This window comes from Phyllostomus discolor, chromosome 2, assembly GCF_004126475.2.
Source record: "Phyllostomus discolor isolate MPI-MPIP mPhyDis1 chromosome 2, mPhyDis1.pri.v3, whole genome shotgun sequence".
Classification (NCBI taxonomy): Eukaryota; Metazoa; Chordata; class Mammalia; order Chiroptera; family Phyllostomidae; genus Phyllostomus; species Phyllostomus discolor.
Window position 1 is genome coordinate 167,418,493 of NC_040904.2, and position 23,051 is coordinate 167,441,543.

The 23,051-nt window shown below is 57.3% G+C and overlaps 1 protein-coding gene across 2 annotated transcripts; it reads left to right on the forward strand.

Moving 5' to 3' along the window:
* The first annotated feature begins 3,148 nt into the window (after positions 1–3,148).
* Positions 3,149–23,022, forward strand: ADCY6 (adenylate cyclase 6). Of its 2 annotated transcripts, none has more exons than XM_036019107.1 (22): positions 3,149–3,171; positions 7,818–8,676; positions 12,242–12,391; positions 12,778–12,899; positions 12,993–13,104; positions 13,248–13,375; positions 13,904–14,062; positions 14,139–14,280; positions 14,393–14,521; positions 14,747–14,772; positions 15,000–15,147; positions 15,380–15,477; positions 15,668–15,755; positions 15,921–16,037; positions 16,301–16,459; positions 16,767–16,945; positions 17,808–17,843; positions 17,927–18,056; positions 18,350–18,613; positions 19,310–19,514; positions 20,255–20,379; positions 20,599–23,022. In XM_036019107.1, the coding sequence occupies exons 2-22, from the start codon at positions 7,819–7,821 to the stop codon at positions 20,722–20,724; spliced, it is 3,501 nt and encodes a 1,166-aa protein (XP_035875000.1). In that variant the 5' UTR covers positions 3,149–3,171; position 7,818; the 3' UTR covers positions 20,725–23,022. The 2 variants fall into 2 exon arrangements, with proteins under 2 accessions (XP_035875000.1, XP_035874999.1); XM_036019106.1 differs by lacking the exon at positions 3,149–3,171 and adding an exon at positions 3,603–3,745.
* Positions 23,023–23,051: the final 29 nt, after the last annotated feature.

Genomic DNA, 23,051 nt, shown 5'->3' on the forward strand with positions numbered 1-23,051 from the left:
AAGCCCGGCCATTTGCTACATTACAAGCTGTTTCCAACACTAGATATTCACAGAGTGTGATCCAGATACACTTACGGCTATATGGAACTTGCATTTACATATAATACTGTCCTTGTAGGAATTTCCTCTTCCGGAAAATGAGAGGTTGAGAGTGTGCCACTCTGTGACTGTGCTCTGTATTAGAAAAATAACCTGGTCATTTGAGACCAAGTCAGACTTGGAGAAATAGAAACAGCTCATGCCAGCTGCCTCTCCCTCTCTTCTTTTCTTCTTTTTGGTCAGACTGAAAACCTTCCCATTGATCCCTGCCTTGCTATTTATTTTCCATCCTGGGATAAGGAGGTTCTTTCTGAACATTTTACTTATTCTAGTGGTTCTCAAACTTGGCTTTGCAGGGCTGGTGGTACACTGGCTGGACCAAGGCACTCTGCCATGGAAACTGAGTGATGGCCACCATGTCCTAATTCAAAGAAAAAAGTGATAGACAGAAATTTCCCAATTGTGAGGCTTTACACTATTTTTCCCCTAAGTCTTCGGTGCCTGCGATTCTGGACTGTGCTGGATCTGGCACAGCACTGCGTTGTGCAGTTGTTTTAAAGTGTTCATGTGTCATCATGTTCTGCCGAGTGTTGCACTCCTTTCAGGGGCACAGAGGAGGTCTAAGAACCCCTGTGTGAGAGACTCCATGTTTCCCTTGAAACTATTCCCCTGCAAGCTTGTAAAGCGGCCTTGGTGCGTTTCAGAGGTAGGTGACCCAGCTGAAGCATGTCCCGCACACCCAACCCTCTGTTATGGAGGGGTTGGTGGAAGGCCCAGACTCTCACCTGCTGGTCTGATGGGGGCTGGCTGGCCCTTGGCAGTTGGTCTGTAGCAGTAGTTCTCACACTTTTTGGGTCATGAAGCTAAAGATCCGGGGCCCATGGCCCCCACCCTCCAAAGCACACACTGCCCACAGTGGAATGTGGAGAAAGCCCACCCACCAGCAGAAGAACGTCTGTGCTCCGGGAGCAGTCACAGGGAAGGCCGGGCACTCTCCGTGTTTGTGATACGCACAGACGTGTCAGTGAGGCAGAGTGGAAAGAACAATGAGTCGGGGTCAGTGGCTGTGAATCTTGCTCCTACTTCTATTATTACCAGCCAGCTGTGTGGCCCGGGCACGTCACTTCCCATCGCAGGGGCTCGGTTTTCTGTACTCGGTGCATCATCGTGGTTACGAACACAGACTCTGAAGCGAGACTGCAGGTGTTCAAAATCTGGACCTACCACTTCCTCTCTGACCTAGGAGAAGCTATTGAACCTCTCTGTGCCTCACTTTTCCTGTCTCTAAGGTGAGGATGATGATAATCGTATCGTGAAGTTGTTATGAGAATTAGAAGGGCTTAGAAGAGTAGCCGGTGCACTCGATATGCTATATAAGTGCTTCCTGTTATAATGATTAAAAGTATAGCAGCTAAATTAGATCATTTTTATGATCCCTTCTGCCCTATACATTTAAAGATTCAGTGATTGAGTATGTCCAGTGTGCCCAGCACTATCTACGACGTACGAGACTAGAGTAATTTCTAAGGCCTGCACAGTCTGTGGTGGCAGAAACAGATCTTCTGTGCAAGGTGCAGAAGGTGGCCGTGCCCTCCCGTAGCCGGAAATGGCCTTCAGGAGGGAGGCAGGACTCACACACCAGTGTAACTTGAAGCCCAGAGGTGGGCCCCCAACATATTTCTTCAGCTTACCTGGTTGGTGTCCAAGCTTGTTTTTCATTCTGAAATACAATAAAGGACAAAGCCTTCCATCCCAAAATATAAAACTTCACAATGCTCACCTTTGTTTTTCCGAACTGTCTTTTGCATTTCCCCCACTTACCCTGTAAGCATATTATTCTGAGAGGTAACTGGCTGATACTGGATTCAGGGTGGAGAGGAAATTTTAATAGCGATGAGAGCCCTGGCTACTCCAAGGACAAAGTCAGGCCAAAACACCCCAAAGGTTAAATTACAAGCCAGCCCTGCATATCATACATGGTAAGATAAACTATCCCTATCTCATTTTTTAACATTTTAACCAACACTTTTCCAGTTGATCGTCAAAATCCTGTAAGAAAGCCAAGGCAGATAGTTTCACCCCCATTTTATAGATGAGTCTCCAAGAGAGTGATGGTTTTACCCAAGGTATATATCAGGCAATTGTATATGCCTGATAAATCATGGAAATTCATTTTCCCAATTCTTTCCCTCTGTTCCTTGCCTCAAGCTCTGTCCTGGGGCTTAGGAATCCCAGTGGGGATGGGGCATGAGCAAGAGTTGGGCCTTGAAGGACAAGAATGCAGGCGGTGTCTGAGGGGGGAGCAGCTTGAGATGAGTACCTTGCAAGAGCTTAGGTAGGGAAGGGGCTGCCGGGGGTGGGGGGGGGGTGGGGGGTGGGGGGGGTGGGGGAGGAGGTGCGGGCCTGGCTGAGAGGACAGGGGTGGTCCTCAAGGGGTGCCGGGCAGGCTGCCGGCTTCCCAGCTCTGGAGACAGGGCACCCCCTCCGACGAGTCCGACTCACCTACTTCCTGGGAATTAGCCCTCTTCCTCTTTCTGGTGTAACCCTCAGAGGGTTAAAGCAGCTTCCAAGAGATTGTCCCGTCACCCAGGTAGCTTGGATTGCCCCTCCGTGCTCGGAAACGTGGGATATCAAACAACTCTCAGTTCGTGCGCCAGCATTGCATCCCCCTTTACCCCCACCTTTACCCCCACCCTCCGCAGGGAAGCACTACCCTTTGCTTAAAAGGTGCCGGGGGAGGGGCTGTGCTGGGTGGCAGGTGCCGGGGAGAAGTCCCCAGAGACTGTGGGGCCCGCGGGTAGCGTGGAGAGCGCCCCTTCCCTCAGTCCCCCTTCTGGGCTCTGGGTGCGGTGGGTTCGCGTCGCGGCTGGCGCCGCAGAGAGCTGGGGGAGGAGGAAAAAAAGTGGTGCGCTGGGAAGCAGGCCGCACACACCTGGCGCCTTGTGGAATGAAATCTTAATTAATTATTAAACAGAGTTCCCGCGGGAGGGAGCAGGGCTGTAGCAGGCAGGGCGGGGGGGGGGTGTCTGAGGGAGGGGTGAGGGGTGAGGGGTGGGGGTGGGCGCCAGGCACAGGTTCAGCCCCAGGGGTCCCAGCTGGGAAGGAAGACGACCCTCCGCGTGCAGCGCCCGGGTAATCGCGGCGCGCGGGTGGGACCGGGCGCGCTGGGAGACCCCGGGGTGAAGGTGGGAGGGGAAGGCTGGAGAATGCAGCCCGGGGCGGAGCGGGAGGAGGGAGGGACCCGGGAGCGGGCTGGACGGCCCCCTCCCCCCGGGGTCTCGATCCCAGAACAGTGGCCGCTTGTTTTCCCCAGGACGAGGGGGAGGGAGCGCCCGGAGGAGAGGAGGGGGCGTACGGAGGGAGGGGTCGCCTTCTTTAGTCTCCCCAGCCCTTGCCCTGTTCCTGGGGAGGGCGTCGGGCCGCCGCGCCGCGCCGCGCATCTGGGGAGGGGGAGGGGTGCCCAGACAAAAGGAGCTTGTGCCTTTAAGGCGGGCAGTCGGCGAGCCGGCGGGGAGGGGACTTCTGGATCCGGGGTAGAGGGCGGCTGCGCTGGACAGCAGGGAGGGGGCGCGGGCCGTGCGGGCGGCGGGCGGCGGGAGGGGCGGCTGGGACGCGCGGGCCCGGAGCAGGACCGCGGGACGGCCGGCCGGAGCCCGCGGGGGCGGCGGGGCGGGGGCCCGGGGGAGGCGCCGACCCTGGCCGGCAGGTGAGACGCGCCCCAGGAGTGGGCAGCGGGCGTTCGGCGCGGCGGCGGCGGCGGCAGCGCTCCCGCCCGGCTCCCGGAGTTTCTCGGTGGGGCGCGGAAGCGGGGATGCGGATTCTCGGGAGCGTTTGCGGGGGGAAGCCCGAGGCCACCGGGGCTGGCCGAGGGCGGTCTGGGCGGAGGTGCGGGCTCAGGGCTCCCGGCCCTCAGTCGCGGCCGCACGCGTCCCTCCTCCACCCCGAGCAGATTCTCGGCTGGCACGGACCCCTGCCCCAGGGAAAGGCGTGCACTGCGGGTTGCGCTGTCCCAAGGTTTTTTGCAGTGGGGCGAGCCTCCAAATTTGGGGTGGAGTGTGATTATGTTTCGGGGAAGGAAAGGCAGTCTCGGCAGAGGGAGGGGTGCATCTGTCTGCAGGAGTCCCCTTCCTCTCCCCGCAGACCTTGGGAATGAAAGAGAGGGGTGGTGTCCGGGCCCCAGCAGGGTGAGCAAGGGGGCAGGCTGAATAGCCGGCTCTGGGGCCTTAACTGCAAAGCTAGAGTGGATGAGGCGGCGGGACTCTTTCCTCATACCCTCCCTTTCCAGAGTGTCCCTTCCGAGGTGAAGCAGCCTGATGGGGCTTCTGTGGTGGGGGTGGACCAAGGGCTGGGGTAACAAGGAGAAGGTAATGTTGAACCTCCAGATACAGGCCCTGGGGAGGCTCCTGTACATCTGGAAAGGGCCTGGAATTGAGGCCCATGTCCCAGCATGGTGGGTGGTGCTGGCATGGGAGGGCCCTGCCTGGGCAGTGCCTTCTGCCATGAACTTTTCTGAAGTTGTATTAACCCCGCTGAAGCCACGGAGGGCAGGGACAGAGGAGCTCTGGAGAGGGGCTGGGCAAAGCAGTGGACAGAGCCATCCTTGGGGCTGGGCCTGGACCTGCTTCGGACTTTGGGTCTCAAGGCTGGATGATCAGGGTTTGGAAGGGACTCGAGATTTGGGAGGCCCTGGGCCTCAGTCCGCCAGGCCGAATGGACTGGCTCTGGCTGTGGGAGCCCATGGTGCCTGGAGCAGCAGATCTGTTCAGAGTGAAGGTACAGGAAGCCAGGGGAGGAGGAGACCACTGGCACAAGCTCAGCAGCCTGTCTTGGGAAGAGGGAGGTGGTCTGTGGTTCACAGTGATGGGTTCCTGGACAAGGAGGGTTGGAGGACCATCTAGGGAGGTTTTGTGGCATTGAACAGTGCCCTCCCCTGTCCCCTGCCATATCAGCAAGTTACGGGGTGAGATCTCCAAGATGGACCGTGCCTGGAGTAGTTGGCCGGACAATTACAGAGCTTTGAAGCCGCCCCTATGTGGGAGTCCGAGTGTTCTTGGGAGGGTCATGTGTTCCTCTGGACCGCATCTGCCCTTTCCTCTGTGGGTACGAGCCAGATGCTAGGATGTGCTTCCAGGGAACTGGGAACACGGCCAGAGGCAGGTCCTTTGGGAGCAGAGGTCTGGGCCAGTGGTGCTGGCTGGGCAGTAACAGGTCAGGGGCCTGGTAAGTGGGAGGAGGCCGAGGCAAAATGTCATGGGGTGGGGTGGGAAACCTGCTCACGCTGGGCTCTGTCTCCAGCGGCTCTGGGGACTGACAGCCGGGACACAGGGACTGATAGGATCAGGCGTCTGACTGGCTGGGGAGGCGCGTGTTCTTGCTTGTGACTTTTCTGTCTTTCCATCTCTTGGACACCAGCAGAGTTTTGGGGTCAAAGTGGCGCAGGTGGGAGAACTGTTGGGCGTGTAGCATGTGACAGGTTCTGTTAGTCTTTCCTCACGACGTTCGCTCTGCCCATGTCACAGATGAGGTGGTGGGCACTGGGAGGTTAAGTAACTTGTCCGAGGCTATGAAGATAACATAATCACAGGTTTGAAACCTGGTCTCTCTTCAAAGACCATGCTTCTAATCAAGTATTTTGAAGAGCCAGGCTTTCTTTGGTGACATTTTTGTGAATGACAGCCTGACCAAAGTCTTGGGTTTCTGACCTTCCCCCCCAGATGGTGTCGTTCATATGAAGGAGTCTGGAGGGCCAGCCGCTCCGTGGGGCATAGGAGGAGGGATGCCGGGAAAACCAGCTGAGGGTGGACCAGGCACGGGGGCTTCCTCTGTGCAGAGAGATCCCAGTTTGCATTCTGCTCCGTGAGCCCCTGGCCAGACGGTCTTGTGACCACCTAGGGCGAGCGCTGGGTAGTCTCCCCTTGTCCCCCAGCGAGTACAAATGTCAGTGCTGCCACCTGCAGATTTAAGTACAAGGAGCCCCTCAGGGTGCCCTGTGGGCATGGAGGAGGGTGGCCTTGGTGGGGACACAGGCATCCAGGATGCCCTCATCCTTGCCTCTGGAGCTGGGCTTAGCTAGGAGGCACAGTGAGGTTGGTGTCATGGAGCCTCGAACCCGGTTAAGGCACTTCACTCCAGGGGACCTGAGCTCTGGGGTAGATGTGGTCACTCACGACCTCTGTAACTCAGGCCAGCCGTGTAAGACTGCAGTGGACCTCCGTTTTGGTTCGTTTTCCTGTCCAGTCTGTCCTGTGCCCCAGGTGCTTCACAGGGTTTGGGTGAAGATCAGATGGAACTGGGTGTGTGAAAGGACCTCCAAAGCTTACCGCACAGAGAAAGTGCATGGCAGTATTATCCATCCATCCGCCCATCCATCTGCTTGATGAGCGTTTATTTAGACCCTGGGAAGGTTGCAGATGTAGCAGTGAGCAACACAGGCCAAAATCCTTGCCTTTAGGAAGTTGACATTCCAGTTAGGAGAGGCAGACCATGAACAAATAAGAATACTATATAGAATGGCTGTTGTTGATGAGAGCTGTGGAGAAAAATAAAGCAAAAAGCTTGGAAGAGAGATAGGAGCTCCAGGATAGGGGTGGCTATTTTAGTAGAGTGGTCAGGGAAAACTCCCGATAAGGGATGTTTGAGCTGTGACCTGGAGGAACTCATATTCCAGGCGGAGGGGGCAGCAGGCAGCAAGGTCTCAGGCTGCGCATGGTGTGTGGGGGCCAGCACAGAGGCTGGGAGGACTGGAGTGCAGTGGGAAAGATGAGGAGTCATAGGGTTACCATTATTATTATTTCATGTTTGGTGCTCTATTCCAAAGCCCTTGAGCTTTCTATCTTCTCAACATAAATTCATTGATTCCCTACTAGGAGCCAAGTTTAGTACTTGGTGCTGAGGATAAAGCACTTGAGCCAAATAGATACAATCTATGTATAGTCAGGAGGGCAGAGGCACATTAAACAAAGGGTGATTTAATTATAATTGTGATAAGTACCGTGGAGGAAATGTACAGAGGGTAAACAGGGGACCAAACTTAGCTGGGACATCTTTCCTGAGGAAGTTCCATGTAAGCTGTGACCTGGGGGAGAAGTTGAAGTTAGCGTAGTGGAGTGTGCAACATGTGAGTGTCTGTGTGAGCGTGATGGGGAAGGATGTGGAAAGATTCCCTTTTGTACAGAGGTCACCGACTGGCAGCTCACAGGCCGAATCCGTTCCATAGACTCAATTTATTTGGCTTGCAGCGTTGAAATTTGTGAATGACTTGCCAACATTTAAAAGTCAGGAGCCGTCTGCGTTAAAATCTGCATATTTGTTTTCAGCTTCTGTTGAAAAATCAGATCAGGCCCCACGGGGATGCCAGGGGCAACAGTCTCCTCACCTGGGCTGGTGTTTGCCTCTGTGCCAGGGTGTGCACTCCCCTGAACCATTGGCTTTGCTCACTGGCACAGGCACTTGGGTTTGTAAGCACCACGAAACCATCAGTGCTTTTGAGGGGAGAGGTGAGTGTTTGAATATGCTGCTCAGGAATCAGATGGACCTGGTTTAGAATCTGGGCTCTCACACCCACGGGGCTGCTTGATGGTGGGCAGGTTACCTCACCTCCCTCTGTCTCAATTTCCTTAACTGTTCCGTGGGGACACCATTGTCTTCCGCAGAGTCATTTTATGAGGGTGATGTGTCTGAAGTGCTAAACTTGGCAATGGGAAGTGCTCAGTTAATAATAGCTGCTGGTGGTGGCAAGCCGTGGTATTAATACCATCTCATTCCTTTCCTCCCTGCAGCATGTCATGGTTCAGTGGCCTCCTGGTCCCCAAAGTGGATGAGCGCAAAACAGCCTGGGGTGAACGCAATGGGCAGAAGCGCCCTCCTCACAGGACCCAGACCGGCGGCTTTTGCGCGCCCCGCTACATGAGCTGCCTCCAGGACGCTCAGCCGCCCAGCCCCACTCCTGCCGCCCCATCTCGGTGCCCCTGGCAGGATGAGGCCTTCATCAGGAGGGGTGGCCCGGGCAAGGGCGCTGAGCTGGGGCTGCGGGCCGTGGCCCTGGGCTTTGAGGACGCTGAGACGGCAGCAGCAGGCGGGGTGGCCGAGGTGTCGCCGGACGCAGCGCCCAGAAGCAGGCGGTCCTGCTGGCGCCGCCTGGTGCGGGTGTTCCAGTCGAAGCAGTTCCGCTCCGCCAAGCTGGAGCGGCTGTACCAGCGGTACTTCTTCCAGATGAACCAGAGCAGCCTCACGCTGCTGATGGCGGTGCTCGTGCTGCTCACGGCTGTGCTGCTGGCCTTCCACGCCGCGCCCGCCCGCCCCCAGTCTGCGTACGTGGCCCTGCTGGCCTGCGCCGCCATCCTCTTCGTGGTGCTCATGGTGGTGTGTAACCGGCACAGCTTCCACCAGGACTCCATGTGGGTGGTGAGCTACGTGGTGCTGGGCATCCTGGCAGCCGTTCAGGTCGGAGGCGCCCTGGCCGCCAACCCCCACAGTCCGTCCACAGGCCTCTGGTGCCCTGTGTTCTTTGTCTACATCACCTACACGCTCCTCCCCATCCGCATGCGGGCAGCTGTCTTCAGCGGCCTGGGCCTCTCCACCCTGCATTTGATCTTGGCCTGGCAACTCAACCGTGGTGATGCCTTCCTCTGGAAGCAGGTGGGTGCTTGGGGAGGGCTGTGTGGGGGCACCAGGCTGGGAATGAGGCGGGTCTTGTAGTTGATGGTGGGTGGGTCTTGTGTGGATACTGAGCGCCATGCCTGGGAGGAGGGGCAAGTGATGGGAGGCCAAGTTTTGGAGGCTGGCCTCCATCTGGGGTCTGGGCCAGAGGGCACTGTTGAAGGGAGGGAGGGCTCCAGGACCCAAGCCTGTATCCTCACTGTGAAGCCACAGTCTTCAGCTCTTTGGCCTGAGGTCCTTGAAATAGTGTGGTGTTGCCTATATTTGACATAATGTAGGGCTGGAGGTGGCACTGTAGCGTTCAGGCCCAGAGGGCAGTGTAGGCTACCATCCAGGCCTGGACAAGTCTGGCCCCAAGGCGATACCTGAGACTCAGGCCCTGGTGCCTGCAAGGTAGCTCTAGGTGGTGACCTGGAGGGATGGAGCAGGTTTTAGATGGAGTTAGCAAGGGAGAAGTGGCCTCTCTCCTGGACCACAGTTATCTCCGAGAGGGCAGGGAGGGTGAGGAGTGGGGTCCGTTCTTTCCTGCGCTGGGAGTGCTTTGAGTGGGGTTGGACCGTAGAAGAGGGGTGTTAGGTAGGGTCTGATCTCTTCCTGCCCTTGCCCACTGGGCACCAGAGGTCTGGCGGCTCTGCCTTAAGTTCCTGTGCCGGCTGCTGCCCTGCAGTCTGCGTGGTGTGTGAGGAGGGCCGTGGTGGCAGTGTGGTGTTGAGTGAGAAATAAAGGCTCGGCTGCAGGAGTACCTGGTTGTCCTGTGAGCCGTTCTTCCCTGTGAGACTAGCCTCGCCTCTCCCAGCCTTAGTTTCCTAGTCTATAAAACTGGGATAAAAATAGTATCTACCTCAAGATGTTGCTGTGAGGGCCCCACCATCTCCCATAACGAATCTAACCAACAGGGCAGGGCGGCCGTCTCACCTGGGCAGGGAGGTGTGCGGGATGTGTAGGGGTTGATGGCCAGTGAGAGTTCCTTTCTGAGAGACATCAGCTTGTGGAGTCTGCCATGTCACGCTGTCCCCTGCTCAGGGAGCCAAGCCAGGCTGCCTTGCCCAGGTGGCCCTTCAGGGGCTGCTTGTAGGCACCGACCCTGACCAGCACACCTCATGATCCTGCTGTCAGTGCCCTGATTTAGAGGGCACCATCCCCTGTCTTGCTCAAGGTTTCAGGGAGCCAGCCTCTGCCTTTCCCAGGGCTCTTGGCCTGTAGTTCACCCTAGCCCCACCCACAAAGAAGAAGTTACCTGGGGCTCCCAGAGTGAGAAGCTGGGTGCTCTGGCCTGATGCCCTTCCCTGCCTAGCCTGTGCTCCCGGAACAGAATGTACTTTTTTAGAAGTAACTTTATAGCCCTTTTGTTTGTGAAGCATGTGCCTGCAGGGCACTGTCAGACCTCTTAAAGGGCCAGGTTCTTCTGCCCCTGCTAGCCCCCCACTCCACTCCAGGGTAGCTGTCAAACTGGCTTTGAACTTGGACTGCCCTTCTGGGGAAGGAGGAGCTTGGAGGTGGTGCGTCCCCCTGCACCCAAGTCCTCTCCGGCTGGCCAGGGGTGGGTGGGTGTCTCTTCCCTGTCCTCACCTGGCATGGTGCCTAGAGCCAGGCCCAGCGCCTGACTGGGGAGGTACAGTCCCATGGAGGCCCAGACTCTGCCAGCCTCCTGCCTCCCCAGGGACGACTGGCTGCAGCCTCACCCAGTGGGTCCCAGCAGGCTCATTCCTGGGATGAGTGGAGAAAGTTGGACCTGCCCTGTGCTAGTCTCCTGGGCCAGGGCACCCCTACCGCCTCTCTGAGCACACTGCCCCTGCCCCTAGGCCCAGTTGGCCCATGGGTTCTGGGTGGGGTGGGGTTGTGGCCTCCTCTCCAGGCTCCTGGGGCAGCCCCTTCCCAGATCCAGCCTCCCTCACACGCACAGGAAGGAGCCTTCAGTCTGCACTCATTCAGACACACTGAGAGTTTCACTCGGTTCACTCTGCCCAGCCTGGAGGCTCCTGTGGTGCCTGGCGTCCATTTTTTTCTCACAGTCCGATAGGGGTCTGTGTACAGATCTATTTCAGTCTCTCGTCCCCCTTCCCCTTCCCTCTACCATGACTCACATTTTCCTTTTGGGCTCCTGGGGCCAGGAAGGGAAGTTGCTTGGTTTGCCCCCCCTTTCCTTCTCCCCCACTGGGGGCTATTCTTAGAAACCCCTGAGGGAGATAGTGTACCCCCCTCTTCACCCCTGCTGCTGGGAGGGGGGCCTTGTAAGCTGGACTCGGAAGGGAGACTGGGAGGCCAGCGCTGGAGGGTCAGAGCTGGATATGGCCCAGGGGTCAGCCAGACCCTCCGTCTCACCCAGGAAAAGTGAAGCTGAGGTCCCCGAGGTGAAGTGACCTGCCCAGTTTGCAGGACTAGTTATGGTTGCGGGCAGAGGCCAGAGCTCCTGGCTTCCAGTTGGTGCTCTTTCCCTCCCTTCTCCCCAAACCAGAGCCCTGCCCCAGCCAACTCGGGTGGAGCCACAAATGCCAGGTTAACCCCTGGGTTTCCATAAGCACTGAGGTCGGTTCCCTTTAAGCTTGCTCTCCAGTTAGTGCTGCTGATGCTGATTGAGGGCTGAACATCCTGGGATCAGGGTCTCAGGAGGTCGTGGGGCCTGGCTGGGCCAAGTGTTGGGGGTGGCTAGGCGTGGTGGCACCCTAGCCCAGTTAGGAAGGGTTCTTTGAGTCTGTAGAATCGATGACTCCCCAGCCTGGGCTCCAAGGCGGGGCCTCAAGAGCTTGGGTAAGTGGAGTGAGTAGGAACCTCAGACACCTGGAATGTACTGTACAGTGGGGTTAGGACTGACACTTTGGAGTCTGACTGTCCTGACTCAAGTCCCACACCAATCACTGCCAGCTGTGTGATCTTGGGCAAGTTACTTAGCTTCTCTGGGCCCGAGTCCCTCACCTTTAAAATGAGATACAGTGTTACGTATTTCATAGAGTTGTAAGAAATATATTTTTTAATTTGTAGGAGATGTGTATATGGAATCTAGATACATCGTAGGCAGCAAACAAATTAGCTCCAGTAATAATAATAATAATTATTATTATTATATCAGGGTAGGGAGGTGCCTTGGAGATCTTCCTGTGCTTCCTCTCCAGTTCTCTGTGAGCAGACAGAAGCCCAGAGATGAGATGGCTTATCCCGGGCACTCACTGGAGGAGGGAGAGCGCAGGCCTCCAGGGCACTGCCCTGTGAGGAGAGCCACACACGAAAGCAGCAGCGTTTGCTTTTGTTTCTGTGGGGCAGTAGGCCATTGTGTGCTGGGCACAGGCCTGTGACCCGCCTGGCCCTGGTTGGTGCTTCTGCTCCCAAGAGCTGTGAGAAGATCTCATTACTAGCCATGGAGTGATCCGGGAAGGGAGCCGGAGTCTTGTGGGGGTTAGGGCAGGTGTACTGCAGGGGTGGGGACAGTTGGGGACCGATGGCACAGGATCCTGGCTTCCTCTGCAGAGGAGTGCATCTACAGAAATCTCACTAGTCGCGCCTGTGCATGGGCAGGGTGGTCACCGCCTGCCTCTGCCACCTCCCGCAGCTCGGTGCCAACGTGCTGCTGTTTCTCTGCACCAACGTCATCGGCATCTGCACGCACTACCCGGCAGAGGTGTCTCAGCGCCAGGCCTTTCAGGAGACTCGTGGTTACATCCAAGCCCGGCTGCACCTGCAGCATGAGAATCGGCAGCAGGTGGGTTGCTCTCCCTGAGGGGGCCTTCCCCCATCTCACCCCAGATAACACGCAGGTTGGGTCTGCTGCCTCCTATGCCTCCTACAGTCTGTAGAATAAGGGAGAGTGGTTCCCTGACCGAGTGTCTCGGAGGCCCTGTGACAGTGGGGTTCTGTCCTGTCTCAGGTGGGAGCACCTCTGAGGGGCGGTTGAGTAGGAGTCGGTCAGAGACGATTGGGATGTCCACGTGCTGAGCGCTGTAGTGGAGGAGGGTCAGGCCATGGTCCAGGAGGGAGGCTCAGATCTCCAGGAAGGTCTGGGAGGGCTCTGGGGATGTGGAGACGCCAGGAGGGACTAAAATGTGAGGCCAAGAGAACAGCGATGCCCTGTCAAAACCACTGGTCTAGGAGAGGCTGCTGCTGTCCGTGTTGCCCCAGCACGTTGCCATGGAGATGAAAGAAGACATCAACACAAAGAAAGAAGACATGATGTTCCACAAGATCTACATCCAGAAGCATGACAACGTCAGGTGGGGTGGGGTGGGAGGGTGCCAGGGAAAGCGTGGGATCTGGGTGTCTTTGAGGGCCATGTGACACCTTCCATGTCCTGCCATCCTCCACAGCATCCTGTTTGCAGACATTGAAGGTTTCACCAGCCTGGCATCCCAGTGCACCGCACAGGAACTGGTCATGACCCTGAATGAGCTCTTTGCCCGGTTCGACAAGCTGGCCGCGGTGAGGGTGCTGCGGCTTGGGGGCACAGCCTCTGTGTGGCAGCCTGGGGGGTTGGGGGCAGATGGAGTCAGCAGTGAAGGTGGTGGGCCAGGTGGGGTGAGCAAGAGAGTGAGGCAACTCTTCCCCAACTCTCTCCCCCTCAGGAAAACCACTGCCTGCGGATCAAGATCTTAGGGGACTGTTACTACTGTGTGTCAGGGCTGCCGGAGGCCCGGGCAGACCATGCCCACTGCTGTGTGGAGATGGGGGTGGACATGATCGAGGCCATCTCGTGAGCAGCGCCCCCTCTCGGGCTTCCTAGAACTGAGGGTGCCCCCCACTGCTCCAGCTCTTCAATATGTCCTCACATCGAATGTCGCTTTTTCTTAACCTTGGCCAGTTTTTTGTTTTTGAGATTTGTCTGTCACCGGGGAGGAGGGTGGATCTTTCCTCAGCCCCTGTAAAGCCCCTGAGTACCTGAGACTGAAGCCACTGGGGGTCGGGTGGGGGCAGCCAGGGTGAGGGGGTCAAGGGCTGGAGAGAAGGCCCGCTGAACAGGCCCGTGGGGAGGAGAGTGACGCCTCCGCTCCTAGCTCAGTCCCGCAGATGCCGTGGGGCCCTGCAGGCGGACGCGGTCCTCTAACGTTTGTCCTCGAGCACTGCGCGGCCTTCTGCCCACATCCAGCCAAGGCTGTGCTCCTGTTCCCGCCTCCGGGTCTGTCCTTGCCCACCTGGCTCCGGGGGGCGCAGCGGGCCTGGGCTCTGGGGTGGAAATCGGGGAGACCATGCCAGGAGCTGAGCCGGAGCTGCCTCCTCCCAGGCTGGTGCGCGAGGTGACAGGTGTGAACGTGAACATGCGCGTGGGCATCCACAGCGGGCGCGTGCACTGTGGTGTCCTTGGCCTGCGGAAATGGCAGTTCGACGTGTGGTCCAATGACGTGACTCTGGCCAACCACATGGAGGCGGGGGGCCGAGCCGGGTGAGTGTGGGGTCCGGGTGGTGAGGGTGGGAGCCCGGTGGGAGAGCCCAGGTCTCACCCTGTGGTGCCCGCGCAGCCGCATCCACATCACTCGGGCCACGCTGCAGTACCTGAACGGGGACTACGAGGTGGAGCCGGGCCATGGCGGTGAACGCAACGCGTACCTCAAGGAGCAGCACATTGAGACCTTCCTCATCCTGGGCACCAGCCAGAAACGGGTCAGGCCAGGGCGGTCAGGGGAGGGACAGGCTGGGAGAAGGACAAGAGTGTTGCAGGAAGAGGCCTTCTCCGGGCCCCTTTTCTGAGCCCACACCCGTGCTGCCCACGCAGAAGGAGGAGAAGGCCATGCTGGCCAAGCTGCAGAGGACCCGGGCCAACTCCATGGAGGGGCTGGTGCCACGCTGGGTGCCCGACCGCGCCTTCTCCCGGACCAAGGACTCCAAGGCTTTCCGCCAGATGGTGAGAGCCCGCCGCACTGGGACCGGGACCGCGTCTCACATTCCTGTCTTCCTTACCTTTCTGTGTCCCCCTTCCCTCTCCTGCCTTCCTTGTGGCTACATCTCTGTGAATGCCTTCTGGTGCTGGGGGCAGAAGGGCTGATTTTGTCCCCTGAGCACAGGGTTGGGGCGGGGAAGCAGGGCGGACCGTTTTCACCTCACTCGCACACCCTGTCCCTTTCTCCAGGGCATTGATGATTCCAGCAAAGACAAGTGAGTCGGGTTCCTGAAGGGGGAAAGGAGGGTGGGGGCAGGCATCTGCAACTGGGGTAGGGTTGTGGGGAGCAGAGTTGCCCCACTTCTCCTGACCTGAGATGTGTCATGTGGGAGCAGGTCTTGCTCTGCCTCTCTCTCGGGGTGCTGCCCACTCCCTTCCCTTCTCATTGCCTCTCACTTGGCCGTGCTCACACGCCTGGTGAAACCGTGTCCTCTGCCCTCAGCCGGGGCGCACAAGATGCCCTGAACCCCGAGGATGAGGTAGACGAGTTCCTGGGCCGTGCCATCGATGCCCGCAGCATTGATCAGCTGCGCAAGGACCATGTGCGCCGGTTCCTGCTCACCTTCCAGAGAGAGGATCTTGAAAAGAAGGTTTGGAGGATACTGGGGCAGAAGGAGCGGAGCTTGGGGAGGAGGTGGGTCCAGGCAGGGAAGTCTGAGCACAGGCGAGGGAACCGGAGAGGGTTTTGGGCGATGGGGCGGTGACCACAGGGCATGGTGGGGATTCCTATCCATCAGGCCAACTGCTTCTCCCCCTGAGGCCCCCGTAGCTCGTTGCCTCCCCAGGGCACAGCCCAGTGCAGCTCAGCCTCCTCTCCTTCAGTACTCACGGAAGGTGGATCCCCGTTTCGGAGCTTACGTGGCCTGTGCCCTGTTGGTCTTCTGCTTCATCTGCTTCATCCAGCTCCTCGTCTTCCCACAGTGAGAGCCTTGCCCCTTCTTGCTCAGCATCTCTTCCCTCCAGCACTTCCAAGGACCTTTGTAGACACCCACATGAGCCCATAGTCCCTTGAGCCTGAGCCCTGCCCTTCTGGGGAGCGGGGAGCGGGGAGCGGGACAAGAACACCCAATTTTCCAGAGTAACGTTTCCTCGGGCCCTCTTCTGCCCCAGCTCAACGCTGATGCTTGGGATCTATGCCGGGATCTTCCTGCTGCTGCTGATCACTGTGCTGACCTGCGCCCTGTACTCCTGCGGCTCTGTGAGTAGGGGCCTTCCAGGGCCCCTGCAGGAGGGCAGGCTGGGCCAGGCGTGGGCATGTGGGGTGAGGGAGGAGAAGGTCGTGTCTCTTCCTTGGGGCCCCACCCCTGGGTGGCCTTAGCCCCTGGCTGATGTGGTCTCTAACTCATCTCTTGCCTACCTCCAGCTCTTCCCTAAGGCCCTGCAACGTCTGTCACGCAGCATTGTCCGCTCGCGGGCCCACAGCACGGCAGTTGGCATCTTTTCGGTCCTGCTTGTGTTCACCTCTGCCATTGCCAGCATGGTAAAGGTCCATCCCTCCCGTGCGTGAGCACTGCTCTTGTGCCAGAGCACAGGGCCCAGTGAGGCACATTTCCTGCCTTCAGGGAGCCTGTTCTCTCTGAAAAGGGGGTGAGGTCAACTCCAGTCTTCCCCCGCCTGTGACCTCCCACCCCTTGTCATCCCTCAGTGAGAACTTGGGCTCCTGGGGTGTAAGGCGCCTGGGCATGGCCTTTGTAACCCCTCCCTTCCTTGGTTGCTCTGATAGACCTCTCCCCACTTCTGCAGTTCACCTGTAACCACACCCCCATTCGGACCTGTGCAGCCCGGATGCTGAATTTAACACCTGCCGACATCACCATCTGCCACCTGCAGCAGCTCAATTACTCCTTGGGCCTCGATGCTCCCCTCTGTGAAGGCACCTCACCCACCTGCAGCTTCCCCGAGGTGTCCAAGCGGTGTTCAGGCAGGGTGGGGGCAGGGTTCCTGATTGGCACCAGTTATTGACCCCTCTGTGCCAGGCCTGGTGATGGGCACTGGGGACCCAGGGCCTCACCAGAGTTGCCAGCTTGAGGAGCAGCCAGAGCAGCCGGGGCCCTTGTGTGCCATAGCAGCTGACTGTGGAGGGTGGGGGGGGTTCAGGTTTGGGCTTGTGCAGGGGAACCTGAGTCAGGCAGGGGAGTGTAGGGCTCTCTGCACATGGGGCACTTCAGCTTTTGCCTTCACCCAACACTGCCTCTGCTTTCTCCCCCAGTACTTCGTCGGGAACGTGCTGCTGAGTCTGTTGGCCAGCTCTGTCTTCTTGCACATCAGTAGCATCGGGAAGTTGGCCATGATCTTTGTCCTGGGGCTCATCTATTTGGTGCTGCTTCTGCTGGGCCCCCCAGCCACCATCTTTGACAACTATGATCTGCTGCTTGGCGTCCATGGCTTGTGAGTTCACCCTTGGACCCTTTCATCTCCCAGAAGCCTCTCTGTACCCAGGCCCCTTGTGACCTTGGTATGGCACTACTCACCCCTCACCTGTGGGGAGAATGGAGGTAGTGGAGGAGCTCCCTGCATAAGGCCCCAAATTGTCACCCCAAGGAAACACCAGTCCTGGGAAATCCCTGTATCTTTAGTCTAGACATTAAAAAAAATTCCCTTTTGAATTTGCATGATGCTTTCATATCCACTCTTATAGGTCACACAGCTGCTGGGTGGCAGAGCCCTGGCTAGGAACCAAAACTCCTGACTCCTCCTTGAGGGCTTTGCCTGGGATGCCACACCGGCTTCTCCTCTGTAAAACCCTGCCCCTTGTCGTATGTGGCCATAGCTTGGCGTAGTTGAAAAAGCCTCTGGAGTCCACCGGGTTTGAGTCCCTGCTCTGCCCCTCACTAGCTGTGTGACTTGGACAGGTGAATTGTGTTTTCTGAGCCTGAACTTCCTCCTCTGTAACATGACAGTGCCACCTGTATCCCAGGGTGGTCGAGAAGGTGATGGTAGCTACTGCTGCAGGAGGCAGACTGCGTGTCAGGCGCTGTGCTAAGCCTTGTGTGTACATTACTGAGATCTGATTCTTCCTATATTGATGAGGAAACAGGCTTGGACAGTTAAGCAACTTGTTCCAAGTCACACAGCTGGTAAGTAGAGGAGCCAGGAGTGGAACCTCTGCTCTTAGTGAGTGAATATGAGCAAAGCCCTGGCCCAGTGTCTGTTTATAGTGTGTGCTCAGCAAGCGCAGTTTCTGTCTCCCCTTCTACGCCCCCACTTGGTATCAGAACTGATGACTTTGTCTCTCTTGTCTTCCTGTCAGGGCTTCTTCCAATGAAACCTTCGATGGGCCGGACTGGTGAGTGAGGCTCTGAGGCAGTGAAGGGCAGGGCTGCCAGTGCCTCCTTCAGACACTGAGCATGCCTCTCTGCCTACCTGTAGCCCAGCTTCAGGGAGGGTGGCACTCAAATACATGACGCCTGTGATTCTGCTGGTGTTTGCGCTGGCGCTGTATCTGCATGCTCAGCAGGTGGAATCAACCGCCCGCCTCGACTTCCTCTGGAAGCTCCAGGTGACTGGGTGGGCAGGGGAGGGAGGCAGGATTTTGGAAGCAGGGCCTGGGCTAGCTGGAAGTGCATCTTCCTAGCTGGCCAAGGCTCTGGCTGCCCCAAGCCCACCCTGGCTCTGTGCCTTCTCTCTGTCCCTGTTCAAGCCCCCTTCACTGCTTTGCCTGTTCTTGAGGCCTCCTCTGTCCATGCCTTTCTTCTTCCACATGGTGCCCTCTGTTGCCCATCTCCAGGCATTTGCTGCTGCATCCATCCCTTGTGAGGGTTGGGCAGTGGGTGATGGGTGTGGTGTCCACAGGCAACAGGGGAGAAGGAGGAGATGGAGGAGCTCCAGGCATACAACCGGCGGCTGCTGCACAACATTCTGCCCAAGGACGTGGCTGCCCACTTTCTGGCCCGGGAGAGGCGGAACGATGAGCTCTACTATCAGTCGTGTGAGTGCGTGGCTGTCATGTTCGCCTCCATTGCCAACTTCTCTGAGTTCTATGTGGAGCTGGAGGCAAACAATGAGGGCGTCGAGTGCCTGCGGCTGCTCAACGAGATCATCGCTGACTTTGACGAGGTGCTTGTCCAGTTGGCTGGTGCTGACAGAGGGGGGAGAACTTCGGCTGAGAAGGCCAGGAGGAGGGGGTCAGTGGGGGAGGGAGGGAGGCAGCAAGGAGGCGAGCCCCCCGGCAGTGAGGGTCATCATGGTTGGGAAGCAGAGAAGAACAAGAGGATCTGAAGGGGACAGGGTAGGTACCATGTGAATGTTACTGAAGAAGAAGGTGAGAGTCTATGGACAGAGCACCATGAGGCCAAGTAAGCAAGATGGTCCCCTTGAGTAGAGGAAATAGAAGCAACATGTAAGGAAGTGTCCTGAACACCCAGGCCAGGAATGGGCCTTCCACTGTTCTGGAGGGGAGGCACTTCCTCCCACTGGCCTCAGTTTCCTGAAAGGTGAGGGTTGGACTCACTGATGCCCGGTATCCCTTCTGTGGTCCTGGATTCTGTGAGTGAGCTATTGAGTTGACCTGATGCTGTTTGCTCGAGCCCTGGCCTGGCTTCTGGTGGTGGCCTGGTGAAGGAGGCCCGTTTCCTGGCTCCTCAGGCCTGCACCAAGAACAGCAGCTGGAGGGAGGCTCTCTCCCTGAAAGGAGTTGAGCTGTTGAGACAAGAAAGTGGGGAGTGGGTGGGCCAGGGCATGGCAAGGACTGAGCCTGGGGCAGGGCCGGGTTTGGGCTCTTGCCTTGACAGCTGGTCCCCCTGTGCTGTGCAGATCATCAGTGAGGAGCGATTCCGGCAGCTGGAGAAGATCAAGACGATTGGCAGCACCTACATGGCTGCCTCCGGGCTGAACGCTAGCACCTACGATCAGGTGGGCCGCTCCCACATCACTGCCCTCGCTGACTACGCCATGCGGCTCATGGAGCAGATGAAGTACATCAATGAGCACTCCTTCAACAACTTCCAGATGAAGATTGGTGAGGAGCCTCGTGGCTTAGAGGGTTTCCCAAGGGAGCAGGAGGATCACACCACACGTTCCCCACCAGGACCCCTGTGGGTTTCCTTTCTCTCGCTGTGTTGTCTGATAGGAAGGACAGAGGTCATTCACTGAGGGCTCTGCTCTAGACATTTGTGAGCACACTTTAGTCCTCACATCGTCATCCCCTTTTACAGATACACTGACTCTCAGAGGCTGAGAAGCTGGGAAGTGGTTCACCTGGGAGTCACAACCAGGTTTCTGTCAACTGCAGGACCTGTCTGCCCGTCTGATAAGAGGCACTTCCTCTCAGGGGAACTGAGGATGGGAGTGGTTAATGCCACACAGCTTGTGGAGTCAGACTGTCTGGTTTGAATTCTGGATGTTCCACTTACTGGCTTATTTAATAAGTCTTCAAATGTCTCTTAGCTTCACTTGCCTTATCTGCAAAATGGGGATGATAATACCTATCTTTTAGAGTTGTTGAAAGGATGAAATACTAATGGAAATGCTTATCAGAGTGGTTGGCACAGAGTGTGCACTCAGTAGGTTTGCTACTGTAGCAGCAGAGCTGTCTTAACTCAAGAGCTCCTCAAGTGACGGGACCATTCTTGACAACCAGCACACTTGTCCCTTTGCAACTCTCTGGGTTCTTCTAAAGGGGCCAGGAGTGGGGTGACTCCCTGGGCTGACCCTGGGACAGCCCCCTGTCTCAATGTCTCACTGCTCTTGCCACCCCAGGACTGAACATGGGCCCGGTGGTGGCAGGTGTCATTGGGGCTCGGAAGCCACAGTATGACATCTGGGGGAACACGGTGAATGTCTCCAGCAGGATGGACAGCACGGGGGTTCCCGACCGGATCCAGGTAAGGGGACTGTGGGCAGAGATTGGGATGGGTGTGGGTCCAGAGGGCTTCTCTAGGTCCCTTTCTGCAGTCGTTAGGACAGGGATAGGGTGGCAGTGTGCTGTGGTTGGTGGGGTGGGGACTGGGGGAGGGCAGCCAGTGTGATGAGAGGACCCTTGGGCCCCTGCATATAGAGCAGGAAGAATCCCAGGCTAAGTAGTCTCCCTTCTCATCCCCTAGGTGACCACAGACCTGTACCAGGTTCTAGCTGCCAAGGGCTACCAGCTGGAGTGTCGAGGGGTGGTCAAGGTGAAGGGCAAGGGGGAGATGACCACCTACTTCCTCAATGGGGGCCCCAATAGTTAACAGGGCCCAGCCACAAATTTAACTGAAGGGACCAAGGTGGACATTCGAATGGACTCTGTGCTCGCTGGGTGGAGCTGTGGCAGGGGCACCGAGCCTCAAGACCCTGCTAACCACAAAAGGGAACACCCCAGCTGGCTGTGCTCAGACCATGCTCCGTCTGCCCTCAGGCTGGAGAACGAGGGGTTACTGCAAGGGTTTTGCAAGTGAGTTTCTTTTTAAATTGGAAAAGGGCTGTTCCCTCTCCTCTCTTCCAGCTTTTGGGAGCAGGGGAGGGGGCAGCAGCAGAGGCAGTGGGAGCCCTCCTGCCTGAAAGATGAGAATGGCAGCTTGCTGGGCCTGCCCTTTTCCTGTCTGGGCGACAGGCTCCGGGGTGGGCCCTCACTTTCCCTCTTTCCTGGGAATATTTTGTACAAAGACTGGGGTAGGTGTGAAGAGTGCCTATTCCATGCTTGCCTTTGCTATGCCTGAATCTCCAGCATGGTCCTGGGGGCCCCCCACCCCAGCCAAGTCTCCCTCCTAGGCACAGGGCAGAGGAGAGAGATGCACCTGGGACCCAGCTCTGCCCATATTTCAGGGGAATGTTTCCATTTGCCAAATCCTAGTCCCAGGATCTGTCCCCAAAGGGGAACAAAGGGACTTCTAACAGCTCAGATTCAGCCCCAGTTCCTGAAAAGCTCCAGGGAAAAAGGGGCATCTGGCTTCACTGGTACTGTGAAAATGCCCAGCCAGACAGCAGGCATTTGTGTGCGGATGTCAGACCAGGAGCTGGAAATTCACCTGCAGGTGCCAAAGAGAGCAGGCTGGTCAGGGAGACGGGGGGATGAGACTGGCCTGAGGCCCAGGATGGTCAGGATCCGGTCACTCTGCCCCAGTGCTCTCTTGTGGTCTGCTGGTAAGGGGCATGGAGCATCCCTACCCCTTCTGTTGCCAAATTAGCAAAGGGCCAGGGCATGGAGGAAGATGACCCTGACCCCAAACCTGTCCTCCCAAGCCTTTGGTACTGGGGAGGGCCTGTGTGTCTGTGCAGTGCGTGTGCATGTCTGTCTTTATGTGTGTGTCTGTTTTGTGGGGCTGCGTGTCCTCGTGCTCCTCGTCTTCAGCTCTCCACCCCAGGCTGCCTCTCTCCTGTGGGCCTCTGTCTTCTAGGAATAAGGCAGGGTTTCCAGTTTCAAGGGATGGAGAGAGATGCCCAGGTTGCACAGCAGTGGGATTCCGTGTCATAGCAAGAGGAGAGGTTTCTGGGGAGAGGAGTCCTTTTTGTGCCAAATCCCTAAGTGCCATTTGGGGGCCATGTGTGCAGCATGACTATGTCCCTGCCTGGGGTGGGGACCAAGGCTGAACTGTCTGGGGTCTGGTGGGCAGAGGCTCAGGAATTTCCTGGGTTCTCCAGCTTGTGTCCTGGGATGTGGTATGCTTTGGGACAGGGGTAGCATGGGATCCCTCTGAGGACCCAGATATTGGTACTAGGGGATGGGGAAGGGGAACCCGAAAGTTTGCCTTCCCCAGTCTTCAGCCTGAGTCTAGCATGTTCCTGGCTCCCCAATCCTGGTGAAGCCTGAAAGGGCTGGCAGGAGGGTTAGGAGGCTGGACTCTAGATTCCCTTCCTGCCTTTGCCTTCTTTTTATCCTTTTCCTGGCAACCTCCTTGCCTCTGGCCTGAATTAGCCAGTGCCTTGGTTTCTCTGTCTATACCTATTTAAGCCAGAGTCATTAGCCTGAATTTTGCTTGAAGATTGCTTTGTCTTGCAGGTGATTAGAGGCAGAGGAAAGAGGGTCCCAGAGTTGCTGGGTTGGGAGAAGGTGGCACTCTGGTCCTTCCTCATGCCCTTTCTGACTGTAGCTCCTGTAGAGGCCTGGTTTCTGATTGGAAGTCTCCATGCACCAACCAACTAGACAAGGCAGGAAAAGGGGAAAAGGCTAGTTGGTCCAGACAGAAAGTCAGCTTCCCTCCTCCCAGCCATATCCCTGGATAGGAAGGGACTGCTTGGAGCCACGGGGTGGGGTGAAGGTATAAGGTGACCAGGGTGGGAGGACCCCAGTCTGGGTGACTTGTCTCTGCCTCTTGCTAGGTGGGTAGGGCCTGTCCACACCCGGCTCCCCATACCACAGTGCCAGCCATGCTCTTCACCCGGGCTCCACTGTCCCCTTCCTCATCAGCTGGTGGGGATGTCAGTGGATGGGAGGCCCAGGGACTTGGTTTTATACTGTAACCACTGAGGGAATGGGGAGGGTAATGTACCATGTATTTCAGTGAAATATTTAATATATTTAAATATCAATAAAATCAAACTTTGTAAAATCCCCTGTTCTCTGCAGCTGTTCTGGATC